Source organism: Mirounga angustirostris, unplaced genomic scaffold, assembly GCF_029215605.1.
Source record: "Mirounga angustirostris isolate CCGP_5_RB_7025 unplaced genomic scaffold, mMirAng1.0.hap1 SCAF_4, whole genome shotgun sequence".
Taxonomy (NCBI): domain Eukaryota; kingdom Metazoa; phylum Chordata; class Mammalia; order Carnivora; family Phocidae; genus Mirounga; species Mirounga angustirostris.
The window spans coordinates 65,139,425-65,157,089 of NW_026991712.1; the positions used below are offsets into that span (position 1 = coordinate 65,139,425).

The following is a 17,665-nucleotide window of genomic DNA, read 5'->3' on the forward strand; positions in this document are numbered from 1 at the left end:
ATCAGTGTCTCCTTAATCCCAGTGGGACAGGAGATTAAAAGATACTACAATGACTACCCTGTGTCCAAATTTCTGGGCCTCAATGAAATTAAGATATATGCCAGTTTTGGTTCCATTCTCACGGGTCTCTTGGTTTGTTTTCTTACGCTAAGTACTTGTGTGGGAGCATACCTAGTAGATGAGGCAGCTCCATGAGGGCAGGGCTGTGCGCATTCTTCATGCCCAGTGTCTGCTCGGGTGCTCAACACACAGTACATAGGTGCTTAACAGTTATTTGTTGCATTAATGAAAATGGTGGGAGGGGGATATTGGCATCTCAAAATTCACATATTCAAGACAGAACTCTGACTCCACCTGCCTCCCATTTTTCTCATCTCAGCAGTGACACCCAGTCACTCAGGGAAAAGCCTAGGAGTCCTCTTGATTCCTCTTTCCCTTCTCTGCAAGTTTAATCCACCAGCAAACTTGTCAGATCTACCTCCAGAGCAAATCCCTAATCTGACCACTTATCACCTCCTGTTCCGCCACAACCCAAGTCTAAGTCATCCTGACTACCCCCCTCCAAAAGTCTGTTTCCACTTTTGCTCTACTCTCTCCCCCTAGAGGCCATTCTTCACACAGCAGCCAGAGTGATAACTTTTTCCCAGTGTAAATTTGTTCATATCATTACTTGCTTAATGCTCTCTGCGGACTTCCCATTGCAATGACAAGACCATGGCCTCCAATACCACACTGTTTGGCCCTGCTGCTCACCTCAGCTCTGACTCTTCTCCCATCAGTTCATCTCACTTAGCCCCACCATCCCCTCTCAGTCCCACGAAAATGCTCATCTTCACCCTGTCTCAGGGCCTTTCCCCTTTGCCTGCAGTGCTGTTCCCAGATCTTAATGTGGCTGCCTTCACCTGTAGTCAGAAGCCTCTCTGACCACCCTTGCTGGAGTTCCTGCCACACTGTCCCATGTGAAATCACTATCTCATTATCCAGGTTTCCCTTCATACCACTAATCACTATCTGGAATGATTTCACTTGTATCTTATTTATATTTGATTAGATGCCTATCATCTGTCTTCTCTCACTAAAATGTAAGCTCCATAAGGGCGTGAAGAGACTTTATTTTCCTCTTCCTTGTGTCCTTGTATACTATATGGTATGTAGTAGGACCTCAATAAGTATTTGTAAGGTAAAAGGAAGAATGAAAATAGGAAGAATTATTTAAAAAATTAACTCAAAATAGGCCTAAATGTAAAGACTTAAATCTGAGAGCTAAAACCAAAACTCTTAGAACAGAAGAGAGGAAAATTTCATGATGTTAGATTTGGCAATAATTTCTTGGATATGACATCAAAAGCACAGGCAATACAAAATTAGGTAAATTGGACTACATCAAAATTTAAAAGTTTTATGTATCAAAGGACACTCTCAAGAGAGTTGAAAAGACAACTCAGAATGAGAAAAGTGCAAATTATAGATCTGATGAGGGGTTAATAACTAGAATATATAAATAATTACTGCAACTCAACAGCAGAAAACCCCAAACAAACCATCTCAAAAATAGGCAAAAGACTTGAATAGATATTTCTTTAACGAAGATATATAAATAGCCAGTAAGCACATGAAAAGATGCTCAACATCTTTAGTCATTAGCAAAGTGCACTTCAAAACCACAGTGAGTTCTCACTTCCCATCCATCAGGATAGCTATCCAAAAAATGGAAAATAAGAAATCTTGGTGAAGATATGGAGAAATTGGAACCCTCATGCATTCTTGGTGGGAATGTAAAATGATGCATTCTCTATGGAAAACAGTTTGGCAGTTCCTCAAAAAGTTAAACAGAGAATCACCCTATGATCCTATAGTTTTATTTCTAGGTATATAACCAATTGAACTGAAAGCAGAGACTAAAACATATTTTTGTACACCAATGTTCATAGCCAGAAGGTTATCCATTACAATAGCCAGAAGATGGAAACAACCCAAGTGTCCATCTGCAGATGAATGGATAAGCAACAGGTGGTATATCCATGCAATGGAATATTATTCAGCCATAAAAAGGAATGAAATTCAGACACATTAAAGATTTATGCTAAGTGAAGACATTACGCTGACACAAAAGGACAAATATTGTATCTCTTATATGAGGTACCTGCAAGAGGCAAATTCATAGAGCCAGAAAGTGGAGTAGAGGTTCTCAGGGGCTGGAAAAGGGGAGTTACTATTTCACTATTAAGCAATAGAGCAGAGCTTCTATTTGAAATGGTTTAGAAGTTCTGGAAATGGATAGTTGGGACGGTTGCTCAATACTAAATGTACTCAATGGCACTGAATTGTACACTTAAAAAAATGGTTAAAATAGTAAATTTTATGTTAAGTATATTTTACCATGATTAAAAAAATAATTAGGAAGAATGGATGGACAGATGGGAGAAGGATGGGGGGACATGCTGAAGAGCATGGGTAAAACCAAAAATTTTACACTGCAGCAGATCTTCAGAGACTAAAGAATTTTGGAAAAGCATAGCAAGGCAGAGACTTACATCTGTGTTGGCCGCAGGGTCAAGAACCAAAGTTTAGCATTTGCTATGGCCGCCAAGTCCTGCCACATTGTTCTGTTTATAACAGGAGAGAATCTTCTCTGATGAGCTCAGAGGCCCTTAAAACGATCCTGTTCATCTTTGATGAAGTGGTTCAGGAGTCTCAGAAGTACGTCAGGCCAAGCTGATCTGAGTTTCTCTTTCACATTTCTAATACCCCAGGATAGGTTAAACGAGGACAGGGACATAAAGTTTGTGATCTATCCCCACTCATATCATCTATACCATGTAAAAGCTAAACTCCCTGAATTAAGATGTGTTCAGCAATGCGCTATCATTTATAGACGTGTAAGACCGAGGGACAACTGATTAACATGGGCACTGAAATAAATCCTGACTACTACTTTTAGCACATTCATAAAATAACATTTCGGCTGGCCTGTCTGCCAGGGAGTGGAAGTGCTCATTTTGGTAGACAGCTCTCCTCAGAAATGAAATGTTTTGATTTGAAATGTAAATGTTTTTTTCCAGAGGTTTCAGGAACCCCGCTGGGAAGATTAATTTATTCTTGCCTGCTTGCCTTGCAGCCTGACGTTGGCGGTTGGAAGCCTCTGTACACAGGGCTGCTGTTGCCACCATCAGTATGGGATGTGGCGTTTGGTCAAGAATACTGGCCCGGTTGTGCCTTCCAGAGAAAACTGATCCCTCTTGCTGAACATAAAAGGAGCTTTATCAAATGTCGACCACATAAATAATCTCTCTGGCAATACTCTTTGCAGCAACCAACCTATCCCTCTCACTACCTTAAATCCTGTAGATACTAATAAGTGAAGATTAGCCTGCTGCATTTGTAAAATTCTGAAGTTGCCATAGCATTCCTGTAAAATGTTCACTGCTGCCAAAAAAACCAAACAAAAAACCCATAGTAGTTCTTCATCTGCAAAACAGACAGGCTTATTGCTAAGATTCCTCCCAAAGTCCTGTGAATCTCTCCTGCCTTCTCCATATATACAACACATTGACTCAATTACATGGACTCCAAAATGGAACTAGTGCTAGTTTATTAAAATTAACTATGCTTCTCCCAATCACAGGCACATGATTAAAAAAGCAGCAATTCATGTTGGGGCTGCCTTTTGAATACAGCTTGAGGAGATCCTGGCCTCCTCCTCTACAGAGATGACTTGTATTCAAAAGATCCAATTTACCTTGCATCTTTTGTGAAACTAAGAAATTAGTTTTGTCTAATTAAGGCTTTGCTATCTGTGATTTCCCCGGGATGGTATGTGCACTGAGGCATTTAATATGATACCTAATTAACTTGCCATTTTAGTGGATGGTCTCAAAGGTTAGTCTGGATCTGTTGCTACCTGGAACAGTTTCTGAAAGTAAAAGACTGAGCACACTGGAATTTAAACAGTAAACACTTTGCAGCATGTGCTGGTGGCTGGAAGATGCGTTGCCACTAGCAATGAAATGGCCAAGAATATCACACGGTTTTGTCTGAAAATCATGGATACCATCCCTGCAGGTTGACAAACACACATACCTGAGTAAGCAGAACTTTTCAGAACCCCTCCTGCAGAACGGACACTATCACTGGCTAGGAGCCAAATGCCATGTCAAAAACCATGGCGACTGTTTGGTCTCTGGTCTCTGAATCCCTGGACAGGCTTTCATGGCTTCTTGTCATTAGGTGAGTCCTATCAAGTGTAAGGAAACTTCTGAAAAAGTTACCGCCATTCAGCCATTACGCACACCTGCACAGAAGGCTTTGGAAGAGAGAGGGCTGCAGGGCTGCAGGTATGTGTCCATTTAACACGTTTACTAGCCTGTGCTCGGTGCAGTCGAGGACCGGTGAGGAAAACATGACCCTGTACTCATGGAATTAATAACCTCGTAGGTTTGGATAAGATAACTGTGTTGGTCATATTTTTTGGCTATTTAGTCCCTTGGACTTGTTGCTTAGAACTAAGAGTTTGTGAGTTAGCCTAAGAGCTCAGCTACACTTTGAGATGTTTCTTTTTCTCCTTCATTTATATTTTTAGATGCTGCTGAGGCTACCGGGTCTGAGTCTAAATCAGGGAACCTGCCGGCCCATGGGCCATGTTTGGTTTGTACAGTGGGTAATCAGGGAATACAATACAAACATCCAGATTGTTGATTTTTGTTGGAAATTGGAAACTCTACCAGTGGATTTTTTTTTTTTTTTGAAATTGGAAGCTCAGCGCTGGGGCCTGAATTTCTGCTGGGGGATAATACATTGTAGCTGAAAAGACACCCAGTGAGATGGATTATGAGCTTTCTAGTTCACCAAAGTCCCCACCACTCCCTGCTGCTTTAAATTACTTTGTTCATTGCTATTACCTACCTACCTCCTGAGGACACATGAGTCTATTAACCCAATCCGTTCAAGTATCATCTTATGTGAGTGGTGAGGTCTTCAACATTCTAAGCAGTTGCCAAGTGGGGAAGAAGCTAGTGTGAGGCCTTTATTTAACCAGAGTGGGGTGAGGGAAAAGCACTGCTACTTAGGGTAAGCAGGAATCTGTGTGGGGTGGATAGGATAGTCGTTAACTCTGTTTCAGAGTCAGCGATAGATCCATGCTTGCCTTAACTTTGGGTAGCAGTGCCTTGCGCTCAGAGCCTTACAGTGTTTAAGTGATCCACATCTTTCCCATTTTAGACAGAAGGACTAAGTGAATACTCTGGGCACGGTGAGCACGGTGTGGTCCAAAACCTGAGACCTCGTGGCTCTGGCGCGATTTTATGGTGAGTTGCAGCGAATGGGGTTGTAGCCTTTTAAGGTCTGATGCTACAGCACAAGGGTATCTGATCCAAAAGGTAAGAGAGGTGCAATGGGAGGGTAAATTCTCTTCATAAGAAACTTGGAGGGGAAACTCTACATCTATTATGATTCTACCCAATAAAGTTGGCAGCTCAGTTTGAATTCTTTAGTGACATTTAAATAAGTAAGACCCAAAGTGACACAGATACGTATGTATATGTATATGTATAAAATATACTCTCCCAGATACATTAAAAAGTGATTTTGTAATAGTATTGATTTAAAGGCCATGCCTATTTTTCCACAAAACAGTAGGAATTTATAACGCTTATAATATAAAATAATATTAGTGGTCCTTTTGGAACGGCTTCAGGTAGTTTTATAGTGGACTCTTAAAAGAGCAGAAATGGTAAAAAGGGAAATTTTGCCATACCCTCAAGACAAATGTGGTTGTTTTTGCCTTGAGTTTTCATAAAAGATCCTTTCAGTTACATCATGAAAGCTCCAAAAAGCCACAGTTTTATGGAAGAATATAAAGGTGAGGGAGCCTGGCCCCCTCCCACAGGGGAAGAGAAGAGCTGCTCTCTGGTGTGGAGGAGACCTGAAAGCTGCTGGAGGACCCCTTGGTTTTCCTCTCCCCTAAAACATCCCCAGTGGACCACGGTTTCCCAGCAGCTTTGTGCTTCTCAGAAGGGAGTGAAGACACCCTGCATCTCTTACCTGGGGCAGCGTTCCTTTCACTAATGCAGGGATATCGGCGCTGGAGTAACCAATGGCAGCGAGGCCATCATCAACATCCAGATCGAATAAGAATTTCCGGAGTGTGTCTGCCAAAATAGGCCCAGCATCTGGGATCCTGGCAGTGCAGGTGTCAGCTCCTAGAAGACACAAAGTGCTGATTGTAGAGACAGAGGGTATCATTCAGTCACAAGATAGCTGAATATATAACCTACTGCTGCCTCCCTACCACCAAGGACAAGGGCACCACTCTGCCTCCACACGGAGGCCAGCCCAGTGATCAGCCCTGCAGAACAAAGATGGGCCAGGCCAGCCTGCAGAACCCCGAGATCCTTTGCAGAGAAGTTGGCTGAGGCTAACCTGGCTTTCACATATCCGATGGGCTGCTCGCCCCTGGTGTGGTGGGAAGAGGAGGAACTGAGCCAAGAAAAGAAGCACAGGGAGGAGACCAAAAAAGAAGGCTGGTGTTTGGATGAGGAGGAAGGAGCATTTGTAGGAGAAAAGCTTATGTAACTTTCAAGGCTTGGAATTTGCTGACATCTAGAGGTATATGTGTTCAATATCTTTTCTCATTGCAACATCTTAGGAAAAGAAGACCAACACTTTGCAAACACCTTGTGTGGCAAGGACATATAGAGGTACAAAAGTCTAACACTGACTGCCCCAAAGGAGGAAAATGACAAAACTGGATTATATGTAGCCAGGCAAGGAAATATTTCTTCTCTATAGCTATAAAACTTCTTATTTTGGGCTCTGTTGCCAAATGGCAGGGCGGGTTCCTCTAAATAAATATTACAGAACCAGTCAGACAGAACCAAGAACATAAAGACTCTCAGGAAACAGTATTTAGGGGTGCCTGGGTGGCTCAGTTGTTAAGCTTCTGCCTTCAGCTCAGGTCATGGTCCCAGCTGGGGTCCTGGGATTGAGCCCCGCATCAGGCTCCCTGCTCTGCAGGAAGGCTGCTTCTCCCTCTCCCACTCCCCCTGCTTGTGTTCCCTCTCTTGCTGTGTCTCTCTCTGTCAAAAAAATAAAATCTTAAAAAAAAAAGAAAACAGTATTTACTCTGTAGATAATAATGATGTTGGTGAAGGGGGAAGAAGGTTGCCAAGGGGTGGAAATTTGGACATGATTAATAATTAGTACATGAGGGCGCCTGGGTGGCTCAGATGGTTAAGCATCTGCCTTCGGCTCGGGTCAAGATCCCGAGGTCCTGGGATCGAGTCCCACATCGGGTTCCCTGCTCAGCAGGGAGCCTGCTTCTCCCTCTGCCTCTGCCTCTCTCTCTCTCTCCCTGTCTCTCATGAATAAATAAATAAAATCTTTAAAAAAAAATAATCAGTACATGAAATCGTAGAGACATCAGTGTGGAAGAGCTAGGGGTTCTGCCCTCAGGCAGGGTAGCAGTGAGAGTCCCCAGACCCTTAGCACTCCAGCCCCTCACCCGTTCTAGTCGAACACATTCACTGCCAGGAAGTGAAGCACTCGACAAACAGATGTGGCGTAAGTCATTATCCAAAATGCCTCATGTTGAGTCAAGGCTACTTTCTCTGTATTGTTCAAAAGGAGACTAGAATGTATAGTTTATGTCCCTACTGAAGCACACTATTCAATTAGTTTTAACCTTTTCTTCTATGACAGCAAGAACTGTTTTAGTATTCCAGGAAAAGGTCTAAATAGAACCCGAAACGGGGCTAGTTGGGAGCGTGGCTGGATGGAAGGTAAACCTTGCCTGACAAGACCAGTCTGTATTACACAGTGGCAGCTGAAATATGGATTAGGTGGAAAGGTGACACACGATATAAAGTTTATGAGGTTTTTATGTTCCTGGGATTGCTGCCATAAAACATAGCATCAAAGCCTCTGGGTTTTCCTGTGAAGTGTTTGAGAAAAAAAGAGAGGGTAGGAAAGAGAATAAACTGGTATAAAGCTAGGAAAATCTAAGATTACATAGGGAATTAAAATATTTAATGGCTAAGTATGGAATCACATTAAACAAAACTTCCTATGCAAGGAGAAAGAATTGGTGCGTTCTACCCTGAGTTTTGTCTACTGGAGGAATTGCTTTCTCAGTAACGTTGTTGGTTGCCTGGAATTTTAGCTTTGAGTTCTCTCAGACTTTCCCATTTACCATACATCTAGCCTACTATTTGGGTTCCTTCCTACTTACACTGCGTATTTACCGGGCATCTATCTGAGTCCCCAGAATGGCTAAAAAAACAGCCCCAACCCGAAAGGGAAAAGGGACACAAGATCCTTGCTAAGGTAGGCACCATATTTCCAGTAGCCCATGCTGGGAAATCAGGTCCCTGCACTGCTTCTCTACCCTGGACTTCTCTCATTAGCATTCCCAGCACAGCCCAGCACCTGGAACTCTACGAAAGCACACACGTCAGTGTGAGAGAGATGTGGAGGGGAAGCAGGACACGTGGAGTCTGTGGTCATGCCTACCTTCTTGGAAATAACCTCTCCCAACGGCTGGAGCTTGAAGAGCATAATGAAGTTTTCTTTTTAGCTTTTCCCTTCCTACCCTAAACACAAGTAGGGGAATAAAATGTTTGGAAAGTTAATCAAATTCTGAAAGTCTACTTGAAAGAGTTCTCATCTTAGAAAAATACCAAAAATTTTTACTTAACACTAAAGCTAGCCTGAATATAATTTTTTTTAAAGATTTTTTAAAAAAATTTATTTATTTGAGAGAGAATGAGAGAGAGCAAGCACATGAGAGGGGGGAGGGTCAGAGGGAAAAGCAGATTCCCTGCCGAGCAGGGAGCCCGACGCGGGACTCGATCCCGGGACTCCGGGATCATGACCTGAGCCGAAGGCAGTCGCTTAACCAACTGAGCCACCCAGGCGCCCCTGAATATAATTTTTTTGCTTGTGAGATTCAAAAAGCACTGTGGGTGTCTTGTTATAGACATTATTTATTCTACAGAGCAGCAAAACAAGTTCTTCTTTTGGGATCCTTTTATAAAGTTTCTAGCTGTTTAGATTTTCTATAATTGGGAAGGTACTGTTACTTCCTGAATTAGATTCATTTTATTACCCACTGAACGTAGCAAAAACCATTCACAACATTAATACTATGTAAAGAGTCTCATGTTCCTTGGGAATGAAAACGAGAAGTATCATTACTACAAATTTAACATAAGCAATATTTGGTTCCATTTCATTGCTAATAGATTATTAGAAGCAAAATTATAGAATTTTAGTGCTAGATAGGACTGTAGGCAGGTCACTCAGATTTTATTATTAAACTATTCCAAAGCAACTTTATGGGTATTATTATCCTTTATGTTTTATCCTCAGAAGCAACCCTACAAAATGCTCCACATACGTGGGTCACAGATTTATGAGTAATGGTTCGTACCCAGTATTTCTGCTGTTTCCAGGTGCCGTTCAGGAGACATCTGTGCTGTGAAAGTGAATACCGCTGGGGAGGTGAGTACCACAGAAAGGCCATGAGGCTGAAGAGAAACAAAATGTGGTGACTAATGGGGCAAAGTTGGGTCTTTAACCTGCATATTCTAGATATTAAATTACTTTAGCCTGTACTCCAAGCAATCAAGAATTGACAAATACATTTAACAGATACATTTATGGCAACTGCAAAGAACATGAAATTTAATTAAAGAATTTATTATGATTTTACCACCAGTGGGTGATCCACATTATAATCCTTTGCTTTGTATGTCTTCACTAAGCCTGAAATTGGGTAAGACATTCCATGGCTAGAAAAGAAAGAAAGTCCTTAGGTTTACATACAGCTATCAGAAATTCAAATTAACAAAACAAACATACTTTTATGGGAGAGCCCTTCACAGTCTCTTGACAATACAGTCATCTCACAAAGTGATACATTCTGTTTTCTTTGATACAACAATATATTATTGCTTTGGACATTTTGTGTATTCGTTAACAAAACCTCTGAAATGTTCAGCTTCAAAAGCTCATAGAATTGTATGTCAAATGCAGAAATTGCTTCCCAAACACGTAGATTAACCTGACGATCTTGAAGAAATCAAGAATTCACTCTGAAGTTTCTTTAATAAGCTCGAGGGCACGCGTTTTCTGTTTCGGCTGGCACCGCCTTGGCAGCGTGCTCCTGCACAGCTGATGATGTGGGAGGGAGCTCTGTGAGCCAAGATGTGCTGTGTTAGACATGCAAGCTTGACCCTCCAGTGATCTGCCCCATCGATAACTGATACATCCTTTCAAATGTTACATACTAATAGAGTTGACTCATAAATGATTATTGTGGTTTGAAAGGCTATCAAGAAAAGGCATCATGGTTTTTATTTGTGGGGTTTGATTTGTTCTAATGAAAAAACACTTTTTATATACTCTCAAATTTTTGGTGAACAAACAGGACAATATTATAGTTTACTAGATGACTCAAGATATATACTGTGAGAAGCTTATATATTTATAATTAATATATTGTAAATGAAATGCTTTACAATAGTAAAATGGTCTGTAAGTCTTTTTATGTGGGTTATTGGATGACTTTGGGCTTATTCAGCAAAAGATTTACATTTCATAAGAAGACAGAGTATTTTGGTGAACTATATGATTACTTATCCAAAAAAGGTATCCCTTGCCTATCACTTTCGTGAGATGGATCAGAAGCTATTGGTTCTCTGAATTGCTGTTTACTTAGGAATGTGCTTGACCTTTCTTGGGCTTCACAGTATTTGGAAAATTATTGCTTAGTGTGCTTTCATGATGTGAAAGGGTTCATGTAGCTTTCAAAAGTAACTTTCTAACAATACCCAACATCTTAGTTTGATTTCTTTTAAGAGTTGTATATGTTTTTCGTAAAACTTAGAATGGTCCATAATCCTATTTCTTCAAGATAACCATTATAGGATGTTTCTTCTAGTCTTTTTATGCATATCTTTAATTTATGATCATATGTGCATATAGTTTCAAACATTGCTTTGGTTACTTAATATTTTTTATAAACATTTTCCCATATCATTTTCTATTCTTCTAAAACATTATTTTTAATAGCCTTATTTTATTTTTTGAGTACTGCATTTCAGTTAACCATTCCTAAACTGTTGGAAATTAGGTTGTTTCCAAAATTTTCCATTATACATACCACTTAGGAAATTCTTTGATCATATGATGATTTCTTTAGGCTACATTCATAGGACTAAAATTAGTGGGCCCAAGGATATAAACATTTTTCAAGCTCTTGGGAGATTTTGCTCACTTGTTTTTTATTTTATTATTTATTTATTTATTTTTAAAGATTTATTTATTTACTTGAGAGAGACAGAGAGACAGAGAGAACAAGCAGAAGGGACAGAGGGAGAGGGGGAGAGAATCCTAAGCAGACTCTGCACTGAGGGTGGAGTCCGACACAGGGCTTGATCCCATGACCCTGAGATCACAACAAGAGCCGAAACCAAGAGTTGGACGCTTAATGGACTGCGCCACATAGGAACCCCACCTGCTTTTTAGAAAGGTGGTATCAATATGTGCTCTCAGCAGCTGAGTTTGGGGGTGACTTCACTGCACCGTCCATAGCAAAGGCCTATTCTTAATTCTCAGTGATCACAGGTATTCAGTGTTAAGGCATCATACCAATAAAGTTCTGATCAAACAAATAAATTCTGGGCTACTGACAAGGATTCTGATCCCTTTCTTTTTGTGAGAGATTAAGAGAAAAAAAAATTCTTGCATTTGAGGTTTTAAAAATCCACAACACATGGTGAGGATGTGGAGAAATCAGAACCCTTATCCACTGCTTATGGGAGTGTAAAATGGTGTAGCTGCTGTGGATAACAACACTAGTTCCTCAAAACTTAAACAGAGAGCTACTGTATGACCTAATAACTCTACTCCTAGGTATATACTCAGTAGAAATGAAAACATATATCCACACAAAAAACTTATACACAAATGTTCATAGCAGCATTATTCATAATAGCCCCAAAGTGGAAACAGTCCAATGTCCATCTTCTGATGAATGGAGAAATAAAATGTGGCATATCCATCCAGTGGAATATTACTTGGCAATAAAAAGGAATGACATACTGATGCATGTATGGATGAACCATGAAAACATGCTAAGCTAAAGGTACAAATGACCACATATTATATAATTCCATTTATATAAAATATCCAGAGTAGGCAAATCTATAAAGACAGAAAGTAGATTAGTAGTTGCTTACGACTGGGGGGTGTAGGAGGATTGATGGGTGACAGCCAAGGGGAATGGAATTTCTTCTCAGGGCAATAAGATGTTCTAAAATCAATTGTGGTAATGGCTGTACAACTCCATGAATATGCTAAATCCCACTGAATTATACATTTTGAATGGGTAAATTTTATAGTGTGTGAATTGTATCTCAATAAGGCTGTTATAAAAGAAAAATCTATGAGGGCGCCTGGCTGGCTCAGTCGGTGGAGCATGTGATTCTTGATCTCAGGGTTGTGAGTTTAAGCCCCACATTAGGGGTAGAATATATTTTAGAAAAATAATAAAACTTAAAAAAAAAAAACTATGACCCAACAAATTACATTTGAATTAAGAAAACATTCCAGGACCCTAAGTTAAATTCCTTCTTTCTATAGCATGTTTAGATCTTACCACTTGTCCTAAATTATAAACATTTTTTAAAAATAAAAGCAATAACTTAGGTGAAGAAATAAAATCTCAAGTTCGCTCACCACAGATGAACACCAGCATTTCCAAAGCCAATGCCAGCAAAAGCACTTGCCAAGTGCATATTAGACCTCGCTTCAAGATCGTCAGGGTTTCTGACAGCCCTGTGGATGATATAAATACCTACATCAACACCGGCGTTTCCTACTGAATAAAAAGCTGCCTTAGGGAAAGATCTGTGAAAAAAGAAATTCTACTTGGTAGGAAGAAAAATTAGGCAACTTATTCAAACGACATCTTGTCTTCTCAACGAAAACCAAAGGGAAACATATTTTCTCATCAGTGGTTTTGGGCAAAGGCATAATAAATATGCTGTCAGGCTGCTCATGTGATAAAAGTGCCAGGGGAAGCAAAGCACTGACCCTTGGACTGTGAGCTGCTCTAGAAATGTGCCCGGAGACTCATTCTTCTTCTTCATTTGTCAGTGATCTTGACTGTGGCCAAGTAAACATACACTCAGAATGCACAGGGCCCAGACTACTTCTCTGAAATGAGTCCCTGTTGCCCAGGGCTACCTGCAGGCTAAACGCAGCCTGCCCAGCCATCTTTCTTTCTGTGACACTGCCCCAAATAGAACCCTCTGGAGGCCTCTTTTAGTATCTGTGGAAACTACACATGTTATTTTAATATTTATCCTTATGGAAGTGGGATGTTATTGTAGGATGAGCCTTTGCTCGCTCTAGATGTCCTGATGCCACTTTGTAAAAGCAAATTCTCAAAGGCCCCTTGCAGATGCAGCTCAACCATCCTGCACACACTTGCTTAGAAACCCTGCCCCAGGGAAGAAGCCTGACTGCCAAGAATGACAAACCACCCCTTGCTTGCTTTTCACGATTTTGCCTGGAGTAAGGGTTCCTGTTATGCAGTAAGAGTGCTACAGCCTTTTATCTCCTTTCATTTGGAATGGTTAGGCATCTGTGGCTCCTTTCCAAACCCAGGGTTAGTTTCTTATTCCCTGAATACCAAGATGAAAGAGCAGATGATGGTGCTTTAGCTTTTCCTCTGTCCTTTACACCCCCTCACCTTCCACTGCGCTCTGCCAAGCCTTCTGCCCCTCTCTCACGCACTGGCCATTATCTGTATTTGCATCTACCCAGTCAAATGCTACCCTGCTCCCTGATGGTCTCCTGAAATAGTTCTGTGTCCTTTCCCTTTGCTTTACTACAAAATGTAGACTGAGCTCCCTCTCTAGTGCAGCTTCCAGCTCGGGGCCAGAGGAAGCACCATGTTCACATCTAGGTCCAACCTGCTGTGCTCTTTCCCTCTGTTATGTGTACAAATTGAGTCTGGCTTTGCATAGGTCTTACTGTCTCAGGGATCAGCTTTCATCTCTAAGTATATCTTTGCTCACTTGGGAGCCAATCATGGCTACATCATTCATAAATCCTTTGAAATCTTTCAGAAAGCTTTTTATATCTCCTGGGACAGACAACTCTACACATTCATTTTTTAAATTCAGTTCATGTTAGTTTGCTTAATGGGTTGACTCTGTGTGCCTCTGGACAGGGCCTGCATGGGCACAGCCAACATCTGCTTCTCTGGGTCTCATTTCAGCTCTTGGTGTAGCCAAATCTCAAAGGACATCTGCCCTCACCTGAGCTCTGGTTTCGAGGCTTTGATGAATAAGCCTTCTAGATGCATCCTTCAGAAATCAGGGGCTCATATTTTGTTCCTTTGCCTTTGCCTTTTCAGACTGAAGGACTCAGGTTTCATCTGACCTCAGGTGCGTCCCTCCCCATCCTTTTCATCCTTCCAGAACCTGCTGGTCTCTGGTGCTCCTCTGTGTCCACTGACTGATCTTTTGATCAACAGGCGTGCTCAGGATATTTCAGGATCTGGCACGCTATATTTTATGTGAGGGTGGAATGTGGTTTTCCTGTTCTATTTCTTCCCTCCCTCCCTCCCTTCCTTCCTTTTTCTTTCTTTCGATTTTATTTTTAAGTAATTCGACATCCATTTTGGGGCTCAAACTTACAACCCCAAGATCAAGATTTGCATGCTTTATTGACTGAGCCAGCCAGGCACCCCTTCCGTTCCATTTCTATCTCCTTTGGGCCACATACCTCTTCAGATACTTAGCGACGATCCGAAGTGCATGGACTGCCCAAATGTCGCTGATTGGGTTGCTGCCCTGGTATGCTGGCCGGGTGATAGGATTTGAAGGGCAGGGGCTCCGCATGTGGTAGGGGAGGGCAGTGTAGGACTCCAGGGCATGGCTAATGAGAAATATTTAAAACACACAGATTGAAAGCACCTTCTTCTTTTTTCCCTCCATTCAGATCACAGACTCTCTTGGACATGTTCAGTATTCACTCCATTGCAGATATGCTCTGTAGCAGTGATAATCACAGTGCATCCCAGCAGGTCAGACTCTTGCCCACAATAGTCGTTGCTTATTATAGAAATTAACAGTGAAGTTTATATTAACAGCATTACAGTGTTTTTTGACCAGTATGTATTACTGGATTACATGTGGCCCCTTTCTAGTGTGAATAAATCTTTATGATGTTGAATTTTTACATATTTGTGTCATGAAGAAAAGCACTGAATCTAAAAAATGATTTCCTTGTAAAAAATATTTATCATTTTATACCTTGCACTGATCAAATACCATATCACCCAAGGAGGGTCATAGTTATATGAACCTCCTATTAAGAGTGCGGTGCAATAGGTGAGAACACAGACGCTGGGGTCAGCTGTAAATCCTGGCACCAGACCTTCCTGTTGCAGGCCTGGGGTAAGTCACTAGCTAACCTGTGACTCTAAGACAAGGACAAATACTACTATGCCTTCCGGGTGCTGCTGTGAAAATTAAATGAGGTGGTACATGTAAAGTACTTAGAATAATGAGCAGCACATTGTAAAACTTACCATTCACTGTTATTATTAAATTTTGGCCTGAAAAAAAATTCAGTTCTTTTTTCTGACATGCCCTAAACTAAAGGTTGGCTATTTCAAGAACCAAGCTTCAGAATTTCCTCCACCTGCTGGGGTGCTATCAATTCTAATGAATCAATTACAGAAGAGAAAAAAAAAGCATAGCTATCTAGATCAATGATGCATTGGGAACACAATGTAACATGAACTGTTTCGGGCATGAATTATGGTTTTCAGTCTTAGAATGGAGAAATTCTTCTACACCTGAGAAGCAGATAAAACCTTTTGAACAAACCACTGGAATTTTTTTTTTAAATAGTTGGTAGATGCTTTTATGGCTTTATGGTTCTTAATCTGTTCAGTCTGTGGGCAATGCAAGAATGAGGTGTCCATGTCGGGAGATATTAACCAAATACCTAGGATGTGACAGTCACTGTGCTAAGGGACAGGGATGGAGAAGTGAGAAAGATGGTCCTGTCCTCATCAAGCTCACAGTGCAGTGAAGGAGATGGGCATGTGAAATGGAAGTGTCTTAGAATGTATAGCCCACCCAATGGGGAAAAGCAAAGAACGGAGTGGTCAGTTGTACCTGAGGAGAGGAAAGGGGGTGGGGGTCAGCAAAGGCTCCATAAAGGGGAGAATGCTCCATTGGAACTGGAAGATGAATGTTCCAAACAGATAAAGAGCTGAGCATTGGGGACATTCCAGGGCCAAAGAAATTTGGCCTTCTGGCAGTAGGCGTGGAAAGCCACTAAAAGACTTGTCAGGCAGAGGTATGTGTGTGTGCACGCATGTATATGTGTTTGCTGAGGCTGTTATGGAGGACAGACAGAAGGACTATGGGATGGAAGAAGGGAGACTGACAAGGAGACTACTGCAACTGTCCAAGCAAGACTTGGGCAGGTCTGAACCAAGGTGGGAACAATGAGGCTCGAGAGGAGGGAGCAGATAGGAGAGATTCAAGCAGGACAAGTGGTAGGAAATACTGGGCTATGTGTGGGCACGAGAAAGAAGTTCATAGTAAGTCCTGCTGCTCACTAACTTAAGGGATCCAGGAGAAGCTGTGAGGTGGTGGGGGAAGTTAGAGAAGAATCAGATTTCATCGAATTTAAGATGCCATGCATTGTAAGATGCACCAGTTAAAAAAAATGTACCACTGAAGAAGAAAACCATACAGTTGTGCCACAGATCGTAAGATGTGTTCTGAGTTCGGAGATGTAGAATGTGAAAAAATGTGCACGTGCAAGTGGATGAAACAGGTAGTTTGGGACATGCTGAATGTGGACGGTGTCCTGATCAGGGATCCAGTAGCACATCGCAGCTAAGGCCCAGGGAACATGCAGTATGACTCTGGCAAGTCACTACATCTCCAAGCCAGGTTTCTTTCTCGTGTGGCTCAGAGCTGTAGTGAAGTGGTGATGTGTGCAAAGTGCTGACGTGGTGAAATGTCCGCTCCCTTTCCTGCCCTCTTCCGTGCCGTGGCAGTCCTGGCTGTTTCCTGCTTCCTGTAGCCATAGAGGCAGGTGCTGTGGGTCTGAGATGCTGCACACCAGCTCCGCCTGCTCCTTTTGCTGTGTCCCTGTGGCAGCCGCTGTGGCTGGCCTGGTTGATCCTGGACAGTGGTCTATGGCTTACCCAGGAGCCCACCTAGTCACCAACCTTTACAGGTTCTGCGTTTTCATCTGGGAAAGGGGATAAGGACAGCCAAAGCTGGCGTGGTTGTGGAACACTAATCGATGTCTGCTTAGCAAGTGCTTTCAGCAAGAAAATACTGTCCATAGACTCAGGGGCTGGAAAAGCCCCTCCAGTTGGCACCGGTACCTACCAAAGCACATCGAAGCCACTGTTGGCAACCACCCGGTCAGGCATGTGCAGGGTGTGCAGAGGATCGATCAGTCCCAGTGTGGGTTTGATGGCTCGGGAAGCAATGCCTAAGACAGGGATTTTCAATAGAGGGGAAAGGTATGGACACCATTTTAAAAAATTAAGTTACTTAAGGATAGCAATTCTTAAAAAATTAAAAATACGAGATGAGATTCATTCTCATGAAGGGAGGCA

General features: G+C 41.8%; 1 protein-coding gene across 6 annotated transcripts in view; it reads right to left on the reverse strand.

Moving 5' to 3' along the window:
• ADHFE1 (alcohol dehydrogenase iron containing 1) overlaps positions 1–17,665 on the reverse strand; it is a 52,910-nt gene that overhangs the window by 21,811 nt on the left and 13,434 nt on the right. For 3 of the 6 annotated variants that reach the window (XM_045896465.3, XM_045896466.3, XM_045896467.2), the window contains exons 8-13: positions 17,433–17,538; positions 14,794–14,946; positions 12,736–12,834; positions 9,707–9,785; positions 9,425–9,521; positions 6,040–6,197 (exon numbers count right to left, since the gene is read on the reverse strand). In XM_045896465.3, coding sequence (XP_045752421.1) covers positions 6,040–6,197; positions 9,425–9,521; positions 9,707–9,785; positions 12,736–12,834; positions 14,794–14,946; positions 17,433–17,538 — 692 coding nt within the window. Of the gene's footprint in view, positions 1–4,080; positions 4,235–4,265; positions 5,364–6,039; positions 6,198–8,505; positions 8,586–9,424; positions 9,522–9,706; positions 9,786–12,735; positions 12,835–14,793; positions 14,947–17,432; positions 17,539–17,665 lie in introns of those variants that run through there. The other 3 variants (XR_006794337.3, XM_045896468.2, XR_006794338.3) reach the window with 3 other exon arrangements.